Source organism: Melanostigma gelatinosum (assembly GCF_949748355.1).
Source record: "Melanostigma gelatinosum genome assembly, chromosome: 4".
NCBI classification, from domain to species: Eukaryota; Metazoa; Chordata; class Actinopteri; order Perciformes; family Zoarcidae; genus Melanostigma; species Melanostigma gelatinosum.
Genome location: NC_136637.1, coordinates 27178078 through 27195246, shown reverse-complemented (window position 1 = coordinate 27195246; position 17169 = coordinate 27178078). Strand labels below are relative to the sequence as shown.

Below are 17169 nucleotides of genomic sequence, written 5' to 3'. Positions count from 1 at the left end.
GGAGAGACGCTGGTTCCATGAGCTTTAAATATCAGTTTGAAAGTTTTAGCTTTTACGTCTGTAGGTTCGTGATCTAGTGATCCTGTTTTTCACCATTTGAATATTGAATTTGAATTCTCATGAGTCTCAGCTGCTGTAGCTGTTGAGATAAAGTGAGTCACCTCTAGAGGTGCAAGTCAGAACTGCAGCAAATTCAATCCCCACAGGATGAACCCAAACCCTAATCCCAGACTTTTCATCCATCATCAGGTCAAAATGAAATGTGTCCAACAGTTACATGAACAACAACAATTTCAGTCCTGATACCGACACCTGGGAAGTGCTCCAACTAGCAGTTACCTCACATTACAGGCAACGAGTGGAACTTATCTGCCTAATTTAAAACTTCCCACCAACACACATTTACGCAGGCTACGCTGTCTGTCCTCGTCTCCTCGTCTCCTCGTCTCCTCCCCGTCCTCCACCCACCTCTGATGAAGTTCTGCTCGGCCAGGCTGTGGATGCTGGCCAGGTGGCCGCTGTGCTCCCTGCAGTCCTTCTCGGCGTCCTCCCAGGTGTGTCTCCGGCTGAAGTACCTGTAGCAGTGGCCGTGGAACTTCCTCCACGTGTGCTCGCAGCCCTCAGTGTCTGCAGGGGGGGGGGGGGGATATAATTGAAAAAGACAGTGATTAGTTAATCGGAAATCCATGGGAAGAGAAATGTGGTTTTTTTTACATCGCTAAACCCCCACAGCCGACAGATGCAGAAGAATCATAGCGCTGCACAGGAAAAGAGTAGGAGGATGTAGGACCATTATTTATGGATTTTCTTTTTTGTATCAGATCACAGCAATGTGTTGCAGCACACAAGATCTAAATACTACTCCCCCCGCCCTCTCCCTGCTTTCTTTCCTTTGACCTATCTTTCCTTTCGTGCCCTCTGTGACTCTCCTCTCCATCCCTCCATCCCTCCATCTCTGCCTCCGTGGCTTTTTCTCTTTGATTTTAGTTGGACTTTTAATCCACAGCAGAGGCAAGCCGGCGGTGAGACAGCTTAGACCAGTGAAAGGGCGTTTTAATCTATTCAAATGACAACAATCCTTAGAAATTGCTTCCAGTGCACAGCGCTCGCTCGGTAATTAAGCCCTGTCACAGTGCTGTCAGCACACCGACTCTCCCTCCCCCCTCTCCCTTCATCTCTGTCATCTATCATCCCTCATCTGTCTGGGGCTTAGCTGTGTGACTCGGAGCTGTACATTTAAAATGTGATGTGTGTGGCTTTTGCATCCATGCTGGGTTTGTTCACAGATGTGGGTTTGCAGATGTGTAGCTAAATATGTGGAAATGTATGTAGGGTTGATGTGAATCTGTCAGCAAAGCCACCTCCGGTTCCCCCCTCCTCATCCTCACCCCCTCCCTCCCTGCGGCGTGGGGATCAGGGAAAAGGCCTCAGCTTTTCCTCCAACAAATGTGAAGCGACACCAGCAAATTGCGTGGTGCAAATTGGGCCGTATGGGGCCCTGCTTAGTATGCAGAGAGATGCCGTTTTGGCCACGAAAAGAAGAGGGGAGAGAGGAGAGGAGTCCATTATGAAAGCCCTTCTATATTGTAATATGAAATAAGGGCCTCGAAACCTTCTCACTGCATCGAGAAGTGCTTTTGATAGAGTCCATTCGCTGTTTGGTTCTGGGCTATTTGAGGTGCAATGACGCAAAGTGCAATAACACCATTTCACAACATGCAGTGCGCTGGAATCACAGCGAGACTGCCTCAAAGGGAGGTTTTTTTGCAAAACTCACTCTGCTTTGAATCAATATATTTGCGTATTCAACACATATTTCCATATCTTCTTTCTCGCAGCTCAACGCGTCAGCTCGCTCAGAAGCTGCACGCAAACGCCTCCAGTGAGTGTGAAAGTGACAAAACGTGTCCCAGTGTGTCTAACCTGCAACAGCATGTTGAAGTGTACTTGTACTGTATATTTGCGCTCAGCAGGTTTTCTTCGTCATGTCTCATGTACAGTCTCGGGTCTCAAGCTGGCAGGTCCACAATCAGACACAGATGAATGTGTAACCTTTTACAGTGGAAACCTTTTACAGTGATCATGTCTGTCCAGGTCAACAAGCCAATTATTAGAACCATTTTTATTTCCCCGCGCCATATTTATAATGCAGATTACCATCTAGTCAACATCTGTATGTTCATTAGATATATATATATGTAAAGTAATATAAAGATGAAGTGCATTCGTTTTCTGTCTCCGTCTCTGGCAGCCATGACTGTTTCTCGTTGTTTGAGTAAACTACACAATGAAGGCCGAGAAACTTTCTTTTTCCCCGTCATGATTTCAATGTGCACACAGCAAAGCATCATGGGAGCAACGTTTGTTGTCATGTGTGAAAATATCAAACCTGTCTCGAACTAAACTGCTCCTTCAATTACGTTCTGAGGGAAACGTATTTTCTCCCAGAAAGTTTGAAATTGTTTAAAACACGTTAAATGTTGGAAATAAAAACACTAAAAACACTACAGAAGGACTTCTTTAGGTTGAGGCAACGAGACTACTTGGTTATGTTGAGGCAACAAAAGTATTTGGGTCTTCTGGGTGAAACTGTATACAGAAACAAGGGTAATGTACTTTCACACTCATACTAATGTAATTTAAATTTCAAGCAAATATTCGTTTGACTGGACTCGCCTTGAAAACAATTTTTTTGTGTAAAATATTACTGTTTTCTACGGTTTCTATGTATTTTTCGCTAAATACTTTTGTGATTCATGATTCAAATTTCACTCAAACTCACTCACTGTATTGTATTTAATGTGTAGATTTAAGATGACTTTCTTTTTTCTTCTTTTGGGCGAGTTGTTTCCAAGATAATAGTTTTTTTTCCAGATGATTTGTGTGATTTATGATCTGACTACATTCTGATGTCGATGTCATGTTTAATACATGCTTAATGTTTAATATTGATCTTGTTGTTTGTTTGTAGTGCTTTCATAGAGACTCTCTCTCCCCCATGAGGGAGCATCAGACTTACATCCTTCATCTGTTTCGGACCAACTTGAGAGTAGATTGATTCAAACACGCTGATCACGATCACCCGAGTGATGAATGCGTTTCTTTCTATTTCCTGCTCGTTCTGCTTTGTGAAGGCGAGTTGGTGCCTGACGAAGATCTCTTCGTGCACAGTTTTTTTGAGTTGCACAGCTCAAATAGCTGTGAGCTTTTAATACAGATGTTCTGCTGGATCCTTGACTGGGCTTGACGACTAACGGCTTACTCGCAACAATTGCGAAAGAGGCTCCTGCGCGCATCAAGACGTGGATCAACTGATGTTCACAAATCATTCTTTACATATGAAATACGGTTTATCACGCCAACACAGACACGCTGAGAACATAAACCCACGTCAGTCACAGAGGAACATGACAAAACAAGCATTTCAATACGTGCCTGTCGTTCATCTGACTAAACCCAGTTTCCTGAGTACTTATGAACATTATTAGACCAGAATCCATCGTACACACGAACCAATCGCCCCCTCAAGTGTTTGGCTTGTGTCGTGCTAGTAAAGCGCTACTTTTAGCAGGTGCATGTTGGGTCTCTAAAATAACATTTGATGATTTGCCCTGTATTCAATCAGAAATACAGCAAGAGAAACACGAGCGCTCATGCTCTCTGCACCAGTTAGTTTGTTTGTACAACATAAAAAGTTGAGTGCCCGAGTTCCTCTCGAGACACTTTACTGCTGTTCATACTTGATCTAGTCGTGTCTTCTGAGCGGTGACGTGAGTTGCTGTGACGCTTATTGCAAATATGGAGGATTGCTTCATTACATCGGTTATTACACGTAACACTTCAAAACATATCGTAAGATATCCGGCTGATGGAGGAACACAAATACACAGAGAGTAAAACTCACTCTTCTTCACGCGACCGACGAATGTAGCCAGGATGTCTTCGGACAAAGCATCGATGCGGCGTGACACACTGTTGTTGGACGCGGGATCACGTCCATTTTTTTTGCTTCTCTCTCTCCAATCATACATTCCACCATCTCTTGAACATTTTTTTTCCCTCTCCACCACCGCCTCTCCTTCTCCCTATTACGCGGTCAGAATAATACCACAACACGCTGCCAGTCTCCAGCAGAAATGCGCTCATCGACGCACGGGAACAACACCGAGTTGTAACATATACCTCCATAACACCCCGCCACTCTCGGCTCATACCTCCCCAGCAACGAGGCACATCACCCGGTCACAATACCTCCAGAATATCCCCCGGGTGAAATCCGGGACTTGGTTTTATGGTTCCGAGTGGCCGGCGCTCACCCGTTGGCGCCGGGACGCGAGGTCTCCAGCCGCCCCCGGCGCGAGGCACCCGATCGTCGGGTCCGTCAGCCCTCGGAACAGGCCGCGGGTCAACAACTCGTGGGTGGCGGGGTAGAGGCGAGGCAGATCACAGGAAAATAATAAAGACCAGAGTATGGCAAAGATATGTTGATGAGAAACGTATTTGTAATACGTCAAACACAAACGTAATCAGGGAGAAAATACGTTTGTGGTCAAACGTAATTGAGAATGCATTTTAGTTTTGGGGGAACGTAATTTTTAGGAGACAGGACTGCACCATGAGACCACCATTACATTTTTCCTCTCGCGCACCCCCTAGAGGCAGCTAGCGCACCCCCAGGGGTGCGCGCGCCACACTTTGGGAATCCCTGATCTACAGGAACAGGGACAGCAGAGTCAGGCTATAAATATATCTATAAATGAAACACGCACACCTCCATTGAACCGACTGCAGTGCGGCTGTACTGTGTGTGTGTAACGCTGTGCTGACCACATTTAAACCAGAGACGACAAACTACACACACAAACTGGGGATTTACATGAAATAATTCCAAGGAAGACAAAAAAAACGAACTAATTGCAGACCAACTAAGTGCATCAAACACACTAAGTTACAGAGTGGGAGGACAGAGAGAGAGAATAATAAAGTAAAAGAGTCAGAAACAGAAAGAAAAGATAAAAAGTAAACAGCGTGTATTCTCCCCCTTCAGATCTTCAACTTATCCTCTGCTGACTCCCACTCGCTGACAGTGACGCTCAAAGCCCGACATCACATCAACCTCTTCAAATATTTAGACATTTCTCAAGTCGGCTTCTCTTTTTTCTCCCCCGTTTTCTCTCCGTCAGGCGCGGGGAGAGAGGCAGGGGGCATGTTTCAGCGATTAATATTCCCACGGACTTTAGTGAGCGGCAGTTTGGAAATAAAAGGCGCTCACTTCCAGCTGACTGATTGGCTCGTTTATCCACATCACCGAGTGGTATTTCCACTGCTCGGCCGCTCCTTTTGATCCCCTGAATGATGAAACGGGCGAGCGTCTGCACGTGTGCGCTTTGTGCGCTGCCATCGTGCCTCCTCCCTGTGTGACTCTACGAACAGGCTGACAGCTCAGTGCGCCATTTGCGAGAGGGCAGATCACAGCAGTCCAGAGCGAGGAGAGCAAGAGAGGGAGAGCGAGAGAGAGGGAGGGAGTCAGATGCGAGGGAATCAAAAGGTGAGAATGTGAGGAGAATGTGAGGAGAATGTGAGGAGAATGTGAGAGCGGCTGTGGAATTATTAATGGTTGTTACGAGTGCAGTGTTGATGAATGTAACACCTCAATAGTGTGATTCTCACAATTAGGAGTCATGGATGTCACAGTGAAACAGCTCCGGAGTGCAGCATGAATGACTGATGTCAGTCTGAAGGCTCATTCTGCGTAATTAGCCCACAGACGTGTCCTCGCACACTGATGGAGGAGGCCGAGGTGAGAGGGAGGGCAGCGGGGAGGCCTGTACAGTAAAAAAGACATATCTGTGTATTTACTGCAGCAGTATTGTTCTAAAAGGAACGGGCCGGTAATGTAATGCACACCAACCCAGTCGCCATAACAAAAATTATGTTTGCATTGTACATTTCTGCAAACCTGGGGAACGATGAACGTGAGTGAAATGAAATGTGAAATGAGTTTCGTGTCATCCTGCAGAAACGCACAATGGCACATGGGACGGTTAGGATTGGGCAACAAAACGACTTGTTTATGTTACAAAACAATATCATGGTTTGTGTTCAAACAATAACTAAAGCGGAACTACATCGCAACCAACTTTCGAGCGAAATGTAACGTTAAAATAACGTTACGTAATAAGCGTAAGGTCGATGTTCACCTTTGGTTTCACAAGGGACCCGAACAGTTAGCCGAACAATTAGCCCCGCCCCTAAAGCATACATTGCTGTGTCGTCTAACTGGCTCTATATGGGACCATTATTTACCAAAGGAACTTGAAGAAGACTTGAAGCTAGCGATAACCATAAACTCATGTTCACAATGTTCACTGAGGTATTGAATAGAGCTTGAAGCAGAAGTTCAGACTCTCTTTACTCTCGCGGCGTGCTAAACCTCGAGCCCAGCTCACAGTAGTGTTTTAAAACGCTCCATCAGAAACCTTCATTCGTGCACAGCAGAGGAACACAGACTCTCCTATCTCCCTCCATCTCCCTCTCTCTTCATCTATTCTAACACCTGCTCTGATGCTCCCTCTCTTTTCTCTTCCACTTTCTTTCTTCTCTGCCTGAACTTCCCTCCACACAGGAGAAGAGAATGACAGTTGCTTGAGGAACATTGTCGAATTAATCACCTAGAATGAGAATAAATTAGCCCCCGATCCCTCCAGCTTTCCTGTTGGGAGAGAGAACGCCGTCGAACGCAATGATATGGAGTGAGAGTGACGCCTTGCTGTTATTCCACTTGAATAGCCTCAGCCAGGATTAGGCAGAACTTGCGTGTACCTGCCTGTGTTTGTGTCTCACTGTGAGCGAGGTAAATCAAGAAGCTCCAGGTCTCTCTTCTCAGTCTTGGCACGTGTCCCTCTGGACTTGTTATTGGAATGCATCAATATTCATTAGCATTAGTAGCCTCTACCCGGAGGATACACACAAATTCATTTTGAACTGCTGAGTCAGAAAGGCATGGCGGCAAAGTCGGCAAACTCAGACGCCTTCCTTCTCGGCCTCTCTGCCAACTCTGAAAAGCTGATGCTGAGTCACAAACCCCACCCACTCCAAGAACAATGATATATATATATATATATATATATATATATATATATATATATATATATATATATATATATATATATATATATATATATATATAAATAAAAGGAAATAACAAACAAAGAACATCAAACAGCAGCCAGTAGATCACAAGTGCTCGGTGTACTGTGGCTTCACAAGAGAGTGCAGAGAGGAGATAAGCTTGGAGTGACGTATCTAATTGACCAATGGGAGTTCATGAATGGACGCCGCTGGCCCAGAAGCAACGGCACGATAAGGGCAAAGTGACTGACACTGATGACGGAGAAAACCTGGTCTGAGCCTCTAGAATCAGCAGAGACTTGTAGCTGTACTTGAAACAAGAGTTCAACAAAAGGACGGCTTTAATGTGGGAAGATCATTCAGACGTTTACTTTTCTTTAGCACTCTTAAACTAGTGGCCCTTCTGTAGTCACCTAGTGTCCTATGCTTCCTTATATATATATATATCTATGTTATAATGCTCTCGCTCAGCACTTTGTGACTTATGTCTGTGATAAGCGCCAAATAAATACATTCTACTTACTTTACTTACATACTACCACAGTACAAATTCATTCCAAAATGCAAAAACGTGATTCTGAAATCCTTTATTTCTTATTATGAAAAAGACTTTGTTCAGATTTAAATCAGTGCACTTCCCCTTTAAGGTCAGTAAACATTCATCATTAAGGCAAATACACTAGTTATAGCGCTCGGCACGTAAAACACTGGTACGGTTGGTTAAATGTTGTGGTGACAGTTATAATTGCAGCGTTTGCAGGTCTGTAAGTGGATGTCAACTCCGTTTTCCTGCAAAGTCAGATACTGTATACGCTACATAAATATACACTACGTTATTCATGAGCAATGAACATTGGCACTGGACGTAAACGGTGAATTGTCCAATGTGGACGCAGTTCCTAGGGATGTGCTGTTTGAAAGTCAGTATGCCTTCAATTTATCGAATGTGCAAATCACTGCAAAATACCGTTGAAATATAAAATGTAAGAGCGTGCACACCGGAGAGAGAAGGTGAGGTCGGATGAGAGGTTGAGAGTGAATGACAGAGGCACTGCACCTGGAGCTTTGGGGAGCACTTCCCACCACTGTTAGTCAGCTCAGTCTGCTCTCCTGCTCGTTAGTCTCAGTGTGTGGGTCACACACTGTCTGCTGCCTGCTCCAATCTGCAGCACTGGTGTTGCTGTCGGCGTCAGCGTGCTCAAAGGTCCTCCTATCCGTCTGCCCCAGATTCCCCCGCCGTGCTCTTCGGAGGGGAAGTTGTGCTCCACTTTTTCTTCAGGGATCCTGTAACGCTGTCTCGTTGTTTGTTTTACTGTCAAATGACTGCAGTGTGTCGGCGCATCGATGTGTATCGTGTGTGCGTTTGTATGAACTGACCTGCGGCCTCATTACAGAGAAATATCCGGCCTGTCCCGTCGTCACTTAAGTTTCAAAGACAGGAAAAATCACATCATCCTAGAAGTGATTCCTGAAGTCGTGTCTGTGTCCTATCCCGTGTCAGACCTCTCTTATCTTTGGTCGGCGACTCGAGATGTATATATATATATATATATATATATATGCATAATATCAACGGCTCTCACTTCTTAAAGGCTAGCTAACGTGCTATCATGGAGAAGAGGAGACAGGCGTTCAATGTGAGCGACGACGAGTCAGCGGAATTAATCCTGTCGGTGGAGTAATGGAAATCCCACTTTGAATCACTTGTTATTTATTCATGATATTATCAAGCGTTATATGCCGGTGTTCATGTTCCCCATCATCATCATGCACAGTGCTGCTGCAATGTTTGGCAGCTATTTTGAATTTAGGACAGGGTTCATGCCATCCTAGTTTCGAAGTCCTATTTTGGGATATCCTTGAGCTAGGAGGGTTCTGTAATAGCTAGATTATTATCCCAACATAAGATACGATTTTCTCCTGAATGCAGTTCAGAAACGTGTTTCTGTCGTATGCCAAAAAGTCCTAAATGTCACCCTGAACTCTGTCAGCAAACTTTGTATGCTGCTCAACCATTAGTTCCCAGTCACAGTTGCCAGTAACAGCTGTGCAGCCGACTGGGGGATGTAGCACTTTTCTCCCAAAAAGTCAAATGAAAATGAATAAATATGGATGATTTGACATATGGCAGCAGGGCAACGAGAGGAGGCGGTGGAGGAGACGACGGATGGAAGTGCTGGCGTTGCCCGTGAGAAACACATTCCTCACATAGAACCAAGCAGCGGCCCGACACCGTGGGATTAATTAGCTACACAATCCTTGTAACGCAAGCTTTCTGTTTCCAATTTGTAGATTGTTAGTTGGGAAACGGAGGAAAGGAGGAGAGGATTACTGCTTTATTCAGCGTGTTGTTTTGAAGCCGCGAGTTACAGCACAACACTGCAGTTTACTGCTTGGAGTCAGAAGTGTTCGGCTGCCGTCTGAGCTGCTGCAGGATGAACAGAGAGGAGGAAAATATTTCGATAATTGGAAGGGCACATGGGTAGAGCTCTGTGTGTTTGTGTGGGCAAATAATGTATCAGCAGTAGTATCGGTTAGTGTGCCACCAAAGCAGAAAAGAAACGCAGCAAATGGGAAACGTGAGTGTTACTGTGTGTTGTTTCCATTCTCGTGAAGACATATTTAGAGATTTAGACCTTGAGCAGTGAGGGATGTTTGGGAAAGTGCCAACATTTTGGCCAGTGTGTGGCATTAACTGAAATGAAATATAGTATTCATAAACAGTTAAAGGGTATATGTCGAGGGGCTTTTATTGTGAAAGGTAAGAACAGAGGGAGTGGATCTGGCTTTTGTCCAGGTTGAAAGGAGCAATAAAGTTTGCCATCTTGGCTCAATCCTCCCTGTTGGTGGTCACTGTAGTGTACGTTATGAATCTGTCTGTTCCGGACTTATTGGTGGTTGTAGTTCTGGTTGATGCCGTTCGTCAGAAGCTCAGAATTTCGACCCTGTTCCACAAAACAATCGCCTTTTTGCCGCTTTGACGAAATATCTTGACTCGCGAATTAATCGCACAAAGAAAATGCCCCTGGTGCAAAGGCCTTAAGGGTCGAGGTTAAGGCCTTTATTTGTGACTCCAGAATGCATTATATCAATGAGGGTCCTCACAAACACATGCATGAAGGCCTGTACGCTGACAGATCTCTAACGTCACAGCTCTAAGAAATGCTAAAGCATCACACAAACATCCCCACACACACACACACACAGTCACAGAGAACCAGCAGATGTGGTCTGTACAGACGCACTCATACAGCGACACACAAACACACTCGCACAGACTGTGGTGCACCGGAGATGAGAGGCACAGAAAGATGCAAGGACTGCAGGGAGTGACAGCAGAGAGGTATGAAGAGGAATGAGCAGAAGGAAGCCAACATGAGACAGAGGTGTCTACAGTAGTGGAACAGCAAAGTAAACCCTCCTACACGTGGACATTATGTCGTCTTTTCTCTCTAAAGAGACCGAGGGAGTCTGAGCGAACGATTGAACGGATTAAAAGACAGACTGGAGGAAAGAAGCTGATGAGAAGGAACCGGCTAATGCTACTCCGTCACATTTCCCTTCAGTCAGGCTCGGAGGGATTCGGTTTCTGCCTCCGCTGATTAGGCAGCGAGTCAAAGAAACAGCAGGTTAGACTCCAGAGCGAAACAGCTGACTGATGTCTCTGTTACTCTAATCGCAAATGTGCAACATTTCAACAGACCTTACTGACACTGAACAGCTGGAAAAATGATAGCAAGAGTTGTTTTGCAAGACTACAGTGCTGAACATTAGAATAATATGAAACATGCTGGAAGTAGAATGAATTTGAAACTCTCAAACTTCTTTGTTACGGACAAAGATGTAAATATAAACGTCGTCCTCTCTCTCGCTGGACAACTTCTCACAGTTATTGATTCTAAGATGGGATCACCATGGCAACAGGCCAGCAGCGGGCCGGATTTACCCAGAATTCAAGGCTGTGAGCTCACAGCACGTGAACCAGACAGAGCCGTTCTGACTGGTTCTGAGAGATAACCACGATGATGGTTATCTACTTGCTTTGTTGAGAGAGGCTTTCTTCTTCTTCTTCGGGCTCTGTGCACGCTCCCGTTGGGCGCCATTTGACTCTCCTACCGCACGACAGCGCGCCGCCTCGAAGAATAAAGAAATATTATTACAGCAAATAAGGTCGGAGGGGGAGACGAATGCCGGCAGATTAATCGCGTATATTTGTATGTGAATATATTCATTTTACCGCTGAATGCACTCTCAATGGGACAGGGCTTAAATTCATTTAGCAAAAGACTCAAAAGATATAGGAGAAAACGATCAAATTGTTTTTTTGAATCAGTATGAAAATGACTTCACGTCAAAGAACAAACCAATGATGAATCAATCTTCAAATCCAAAGTTAAAGACTCATTTTACGGCACCGTGAACACCATCACACTGAAAACGAAACAGAAAGGTGTGGGCACTTTTATTTTGCAGCCAGCAAGGTAACGAAAACACAGCATACCCACCGACACAGTGCAGGAAGACGAGAACATGTTGTTCATCAGTTAACGTGCGGCCTTAGTTAGACGCGTGATGTCATCAGACAGTGAGCAGCGGACCTCACATGAATAGGAATACGACTGTTTGACCGCTCTTGTTTATCGTGCCGCTGAAGGATTCGTACTTGATGAACAACTGATTTGCGTGAGTAAACGTCATCCTGGATAATAATATAGTGAACTATTATTGGGTTCTGACCCCCAGTGAATATCAAACTGAGATCCCAGCGGAATCCAACATTTCTGCAGAGCGCTGAGAGTCATAAGATGCATGAAGACGGAGACTTTGGATTTCCACAATCAGACCCGCTGCTCCCTGTTAGGCGTTAAGGCAGCGACGCAGCAGGAGAGGAGACGTACCCACAGCTCCAGTTCATGTCAAATGAGAGGCACATCCTGGAGATGTGTGTGTGTGTGTGTGTTTGGGAAGGAGGGGAGGGAAAACACACACTTTATAGGGCGCACATGCAACACTGAAGGCTGGTCGTATCAAAACCCGAGAGACGATCAAGCGGCCTTGATTTAAAGAAGCTGTACATTTAAGATTAAAACTGCCTGAAACACAACACTACGTACGAATTCATGTTCTTTTTATTTTCTTGTTGATGTTCTGCACCACAGGAGGGGCATGCCTATTTAAAAAGCAGCCATGACCACAGGGAAATTATAGAAAGCAGATACCAAAGTTAAATTCGGTGAAAGATCAGAAAGTTAACGAGCATTTGGAATACTGTAAGATTAAATATGAACTCGAGCAATTTCCTATTTCACTGGTGGACTCGCCCTCTCTCCACTCAATCCTCTTGTGGCCCCTCGTATTTATCTCATCAAGTGGAGTCTATTTTATTAATAGGGCCAAATATTACAAATCAAAGGGAGTCTATGGCTGAAACCTATCTATGAAATCAGCTCTTAAAAGCTTATCAATTAAGTCAAATTGATCGTTGAATGATCCAAACACACCTGCCGATGAACAGCACTTCAGTTCACTGTGAAGCTACCGCTGCAAAAGTGCAACATGTCATGTTACGGTCCAGCATTGCATTTGAAGAGACGATGCTTGCAATGTACAAAAGCACCGTTAGCCCCCTTTCATTGTTTTCAAAGCCTCGCTTCTCATTCATTACCATCTCGCTCTAAACACACGTTTGAAACCATTGCTTCTAGCCGAAGGTGAATCACTAACTTTAAACCGTTGCAGCCAAAAGAAGAACGTTCGCAACTGAATCATAATCCGAAGACGTCAGTGAAAACAATGATACAATGATGGTGTAGAAATGAAAGCGAAGGTTTAAAATGCGGTCCGTTTAGCCGCTGCTGTCTGCAGCCATCGCGCTCGATGTTGGACCAGTTTCAAACATTTTGTCCCAATTAGTCCCTAAGACACGAGAACACGGGACAACAGAGTCCAGCTTGAAAAAGACCAAAGTTCCGTCAGTAGCCGGTGTGTGTCGGTGGCTGCTGCTGCTTTGCCAAACTACAGCTCGGCACACACGGAGCAAAGTGAAAAGATGATTTGGAAGTTCTGTTAGAGCCAAACGGACTGTAGTTTCTACAGCATTTAAAATGTCCTGCTTTTGTCCGCTGCTTCTCTCCGACTTCTCACTCCATCGATTGCTCCGACCCCGGCAGAGCAGTCAAGAGCAGAGGGAGTCACTGGCAGCCAGACACAGAGAAAGAAACTGATATTCAAAGTAGGAGCTCTGCTGAGAGTCGAGGTGAAAGGTCACTCTACATCGGTAATCTGTCTTGGTTTAATGTGATTCAGAGCAGCGCAGAGTCCTCGAAGTCTCTCCTGTTCTCCCACTCGTTAAAATCTCCCCCTTTCTCTGTCTCTCCAACTTTCTTTCTTACATTTTTAATTGTGTTATTTTAAATCTTGTGTTTTAAGAGATGTAAAAGATAAAATATGTTTATTATTTAGTAAAGTTAAAAAGTAAACTCTAAACTCCTACATTTGTTGAATTCCCATTAGACCCCTTTACCCTTATTATCACTTATGTGTGTGTGTGTGTGTGTGTGTGTGTTCTCTATATATCAGTGTCATTTTGTAAGCTAAAAAAAAGAGAAATGTAATCATTTTGGTGAAAATTGGATTTTAAAAAGACCTTTTTCAGCTCGATCTTGTATTCAAACCAGTCCATCAGACAATCTGGCACATAATAAGCAGCTTGTGCACTTCTTCATTTCCCCAATGTCTGTTGCTAAATAACATTTTCTCATAATGTCACAAAACCGTGTTTACTTTCGGGACGTAAAATCCGGATGAAATTGTTTTGAATCAATCAACTCCCTTCAAAGATCTGCGTATTCTTCAGATGAAACTACCCCATACGATCACCCCTAATGTATACAGCAGCTGTTTGTTCTCCTCACCGCCGTTTTGCACAAACATGTCGGCCATGTTTTCATGTAACCTGCAGTTTGTGAAGAGCTTCCCTCGCGGCCCCCTTCTCACAGGGGAATTACCGTAATGAGAGCAGGGCCCAGCTGGACGCAGGTGTCCTGTATAAACCTGACACATTATTCCAAAGGGCTTCCCGCTTCCTCCTCTTTGTCTACACTCATGTCCTCTTCCTCCCACTTCTACCACCTCCTCGTTATCTCCATCTTCCTCAACCTCGTTGTTTTCTCCCCATTTCTGTCTCCACATCCTGCTCTTCTAGCATCATCATCTTCCTCTCCTGTGCTTTACCTCCTCCTACGCCCTTCCCCCCTCTTCATCTTCCACCGTCACGCCACCTCGCTTCTCCACCTTCTTTGTCTCATCCCTATCTGCCTTCACTGCCTTGTCTTCCTTCTTTGTCCTATTTTGCCGCCTCCTCCTCCTACTCTCAATCATTCCCTCCATCTCCTCATCCTCTCCTTCCTCTAGCTCCGCTCTCTGCTTTCACAAAACAAAACACGCCTTTTGTCGGGTGAAAAGCGGCGTTCTGGTCCACATCGTTACCTTTCTCACAGGTGGCTCCGCCGTAGCTGGGCAGACAAAGACACACAAAGGAGTTGATCTCGTCGATGCAGGTTCCTCCGTTCTGGCATGGATTAGACTGGCAGTCATCGATGTCTGAAGGGGGAGAAAAGGGGGAGAGAGAAAGACGGGGGGGCGAGTCAGGTTAGATGCAAACACACACACACCAAACGGTTACTTTTTTAAACTACCTGCCATAGTTTTTTACTGAACATCAAACTTGTTGGAGAGATTAGAGGAGTTTCTGAGCGGTTTGGGATGCACTGAAGCACATCGTGCTAATTTCAATGTGTTTGCAGGACGTGCTGCAGTTCTGCAGGAGCGAGCAAGAGTACAGAGTGGCGTGGAAGAGAGAGAGAGCGAGAGAGAGAGGTTAGAGCGGGGGGAGCTTTCATCCTCAACAGCGATGCTCACCAGCCGTGTTGCTCGTAGCTACAAAAACAGTGTGCAAATCCATCTTAATGTATGTGCAGAAGCGCCCCAATCAATGTCAGACGGCACCTCTTAGATGCAACATCAACATGAAGTCCAAATGTTTGCACGCAATGTGCACACTCGCATGCGTATTCACACATATGCACGCATATTGCGTTGCGGCGTCGCAGGGGTGAGAGTTCCCGATCTGTTGAAAAATGGGAACTGTATTTCTCCGGCTGATCTGTGCCTGGGCGGCAAAATCATTAAAACTGAAGCTGGTGATCCACAATCCTCTGCCATCCCAACAACGCAGTGAGTCCCTTGGGGGCTTGGAGAGAGGTCATGGGAGAGGAAGGGAGGGGAAAGTGAACAGAGAGGAGGGAGAGTGAAGAAGGATTTTTTGGGATATAGAGATGCTCAAAAACATCCTGAATGAAGGAGAGGTAATGAAAACATGGGGAGAGGTGATGCCGCGACTACGGGAAGTTGGCTAGTGGCAGGGTTGGATTACAGAGGCTTTGCAGGCAGACAGCGTTCGGGGCGGAGGAGTCATTGCTTGTGCTCTGCTCTGGGCCGGCTGATGTTAAAGGCTGGATTTGATGCAGGAGGTACAGACCCAGCCAGAGGAGTCGGAACGAGATGGTGTTTGTTCAGCGTATCGTTGTGTATTTGTCTGACTCATGATAGGGTGGAAAAATAAAATATATATAAAAAGAGAGTTGACAACACAGCGTGGGTTAGCAAGAGAGTCGCACACATGCCCCTCTACAGAAGACGAGTCTTAAGTCTGGTTCAGATGATCCGACATCAAGCGGTGGGCTGATCCAAATTCGCAAGGGCCAGAAAAAAGCAATACACTGAATGAATGAATTGGCTTTATCTCGCAACTTTCATGCACAGAATGCAGCACAAAGTGGTTTACAATTGATCCTTCGCTAAGCCTCGCCCCCCCCCCCCCCCCGTTACTCCATCAAGCTGTCAGAGCTCCCACGGAGCCCACGCTGTCACTAACTGCACTCCCTGAATAAATATGATCTTGTTTCTGTCTGATTGCAGAGAGAAGCAGACAGACGTGTCTACGCTGTGTTTGAAGGATATGTAATACTGATTCAGCAGTGGAAACAGGTTAAAGATATAAAGATAGAAGCTAAAGTCAGTTACGGTTGTAAAGGTGAACCATCAGCCACACAGGAAACAGTTGTTGACAGACTGAAACACGATTGATAAGGCTAGTGGTAACTGAAGGAAAAGGTAGGGACAGGGTGTAATAACAATGAACTGCACGAGGTGTCCTGTGCCAGACACATCATCGGCCTTTATTACAGCGTAACATGAGGTCATTTGAGTTCATTGACGTTTTAATTCACCATTAAGACTGCAATCACCACTGAGTGAAAACATCACTCTGCAGGATTATTGGCCAGTTGTGACAGTTAACCGCCATCCAACAAGAGGCCCCAGCCTCGAAGGCGCTTGGCAGTGAAGAGAGGCCACGCTCGGTTAATGGTGTTGAATGGGGAGGTGTTGAAGGTAAAGGACAAACAGCCCAAACGGGCTTTAAGTCATAGAAACCTGTCTGAGGAAATGACGCCGCCTGCAGGAGGTTTTTCTTTACAATAAATGTGATACGGACCAACGTACGTGTTTCCGGTGCACATAACACGTATTGGTGGTCGAAACAGACTAATATGACCCAAAACAATCCATATTAAAAATGACTACATGAACACAGAACCCTGAATGAACCTCTGAGGAACTCCATGTAATTAAAAATAGGATGTATGATGAATGATAGACCCTGAAAATGGCTCCCTCTGCACTGCGAACCAACAGATGAGCAGGTTGCCAGAACAGCTACCGGGCCCTGATACGAGCCAGCATCTGGCCTCATTAAGCACGACAGCACTGGGCGAAGGAGCGGAGGAACCCCCTGGATTTCAGGAGCACCGGGGTCAATAAAGTACAACTCTGAACATCAGCTATTAGAGGGGCTACAGCAGGCAGGTGGACATTATCTGTCATTGGAACCAACGCAGTGATACTCGAGATGCTGCCGTAAACTGACCATCTCGTTTACAGATATGAAGAAAGTCAAGCACAAAGGTGGTCAATGGA

The 17169-nt window shown here is 45.3% G+C and overlaps 1 protein-coding gene across 1 annotated transcript in view; it reads right to left on the bottom strand.

The window, feature by feature from the left end:
* Positions 1-17169, bottom strand: part of ncanb (neurocan b) — a gene marked incomplete at both ends in the record, with an annotated part of 93584 nt that overhangs the window by 10737 nt on the left and 65678 nt on the right. The window contains 2 exons of the mRNA XM_079267688.1: positions 469-627; positions 14620-14733. Of these exons, the coding sequence (XP_079123814.1) occupies positions 469-627; positions 14620-14733 (273 nt within the window). The remainder of the gene's footprint in view (positions 1-468; positions 628-14619; positions 14734-17169) is intronic.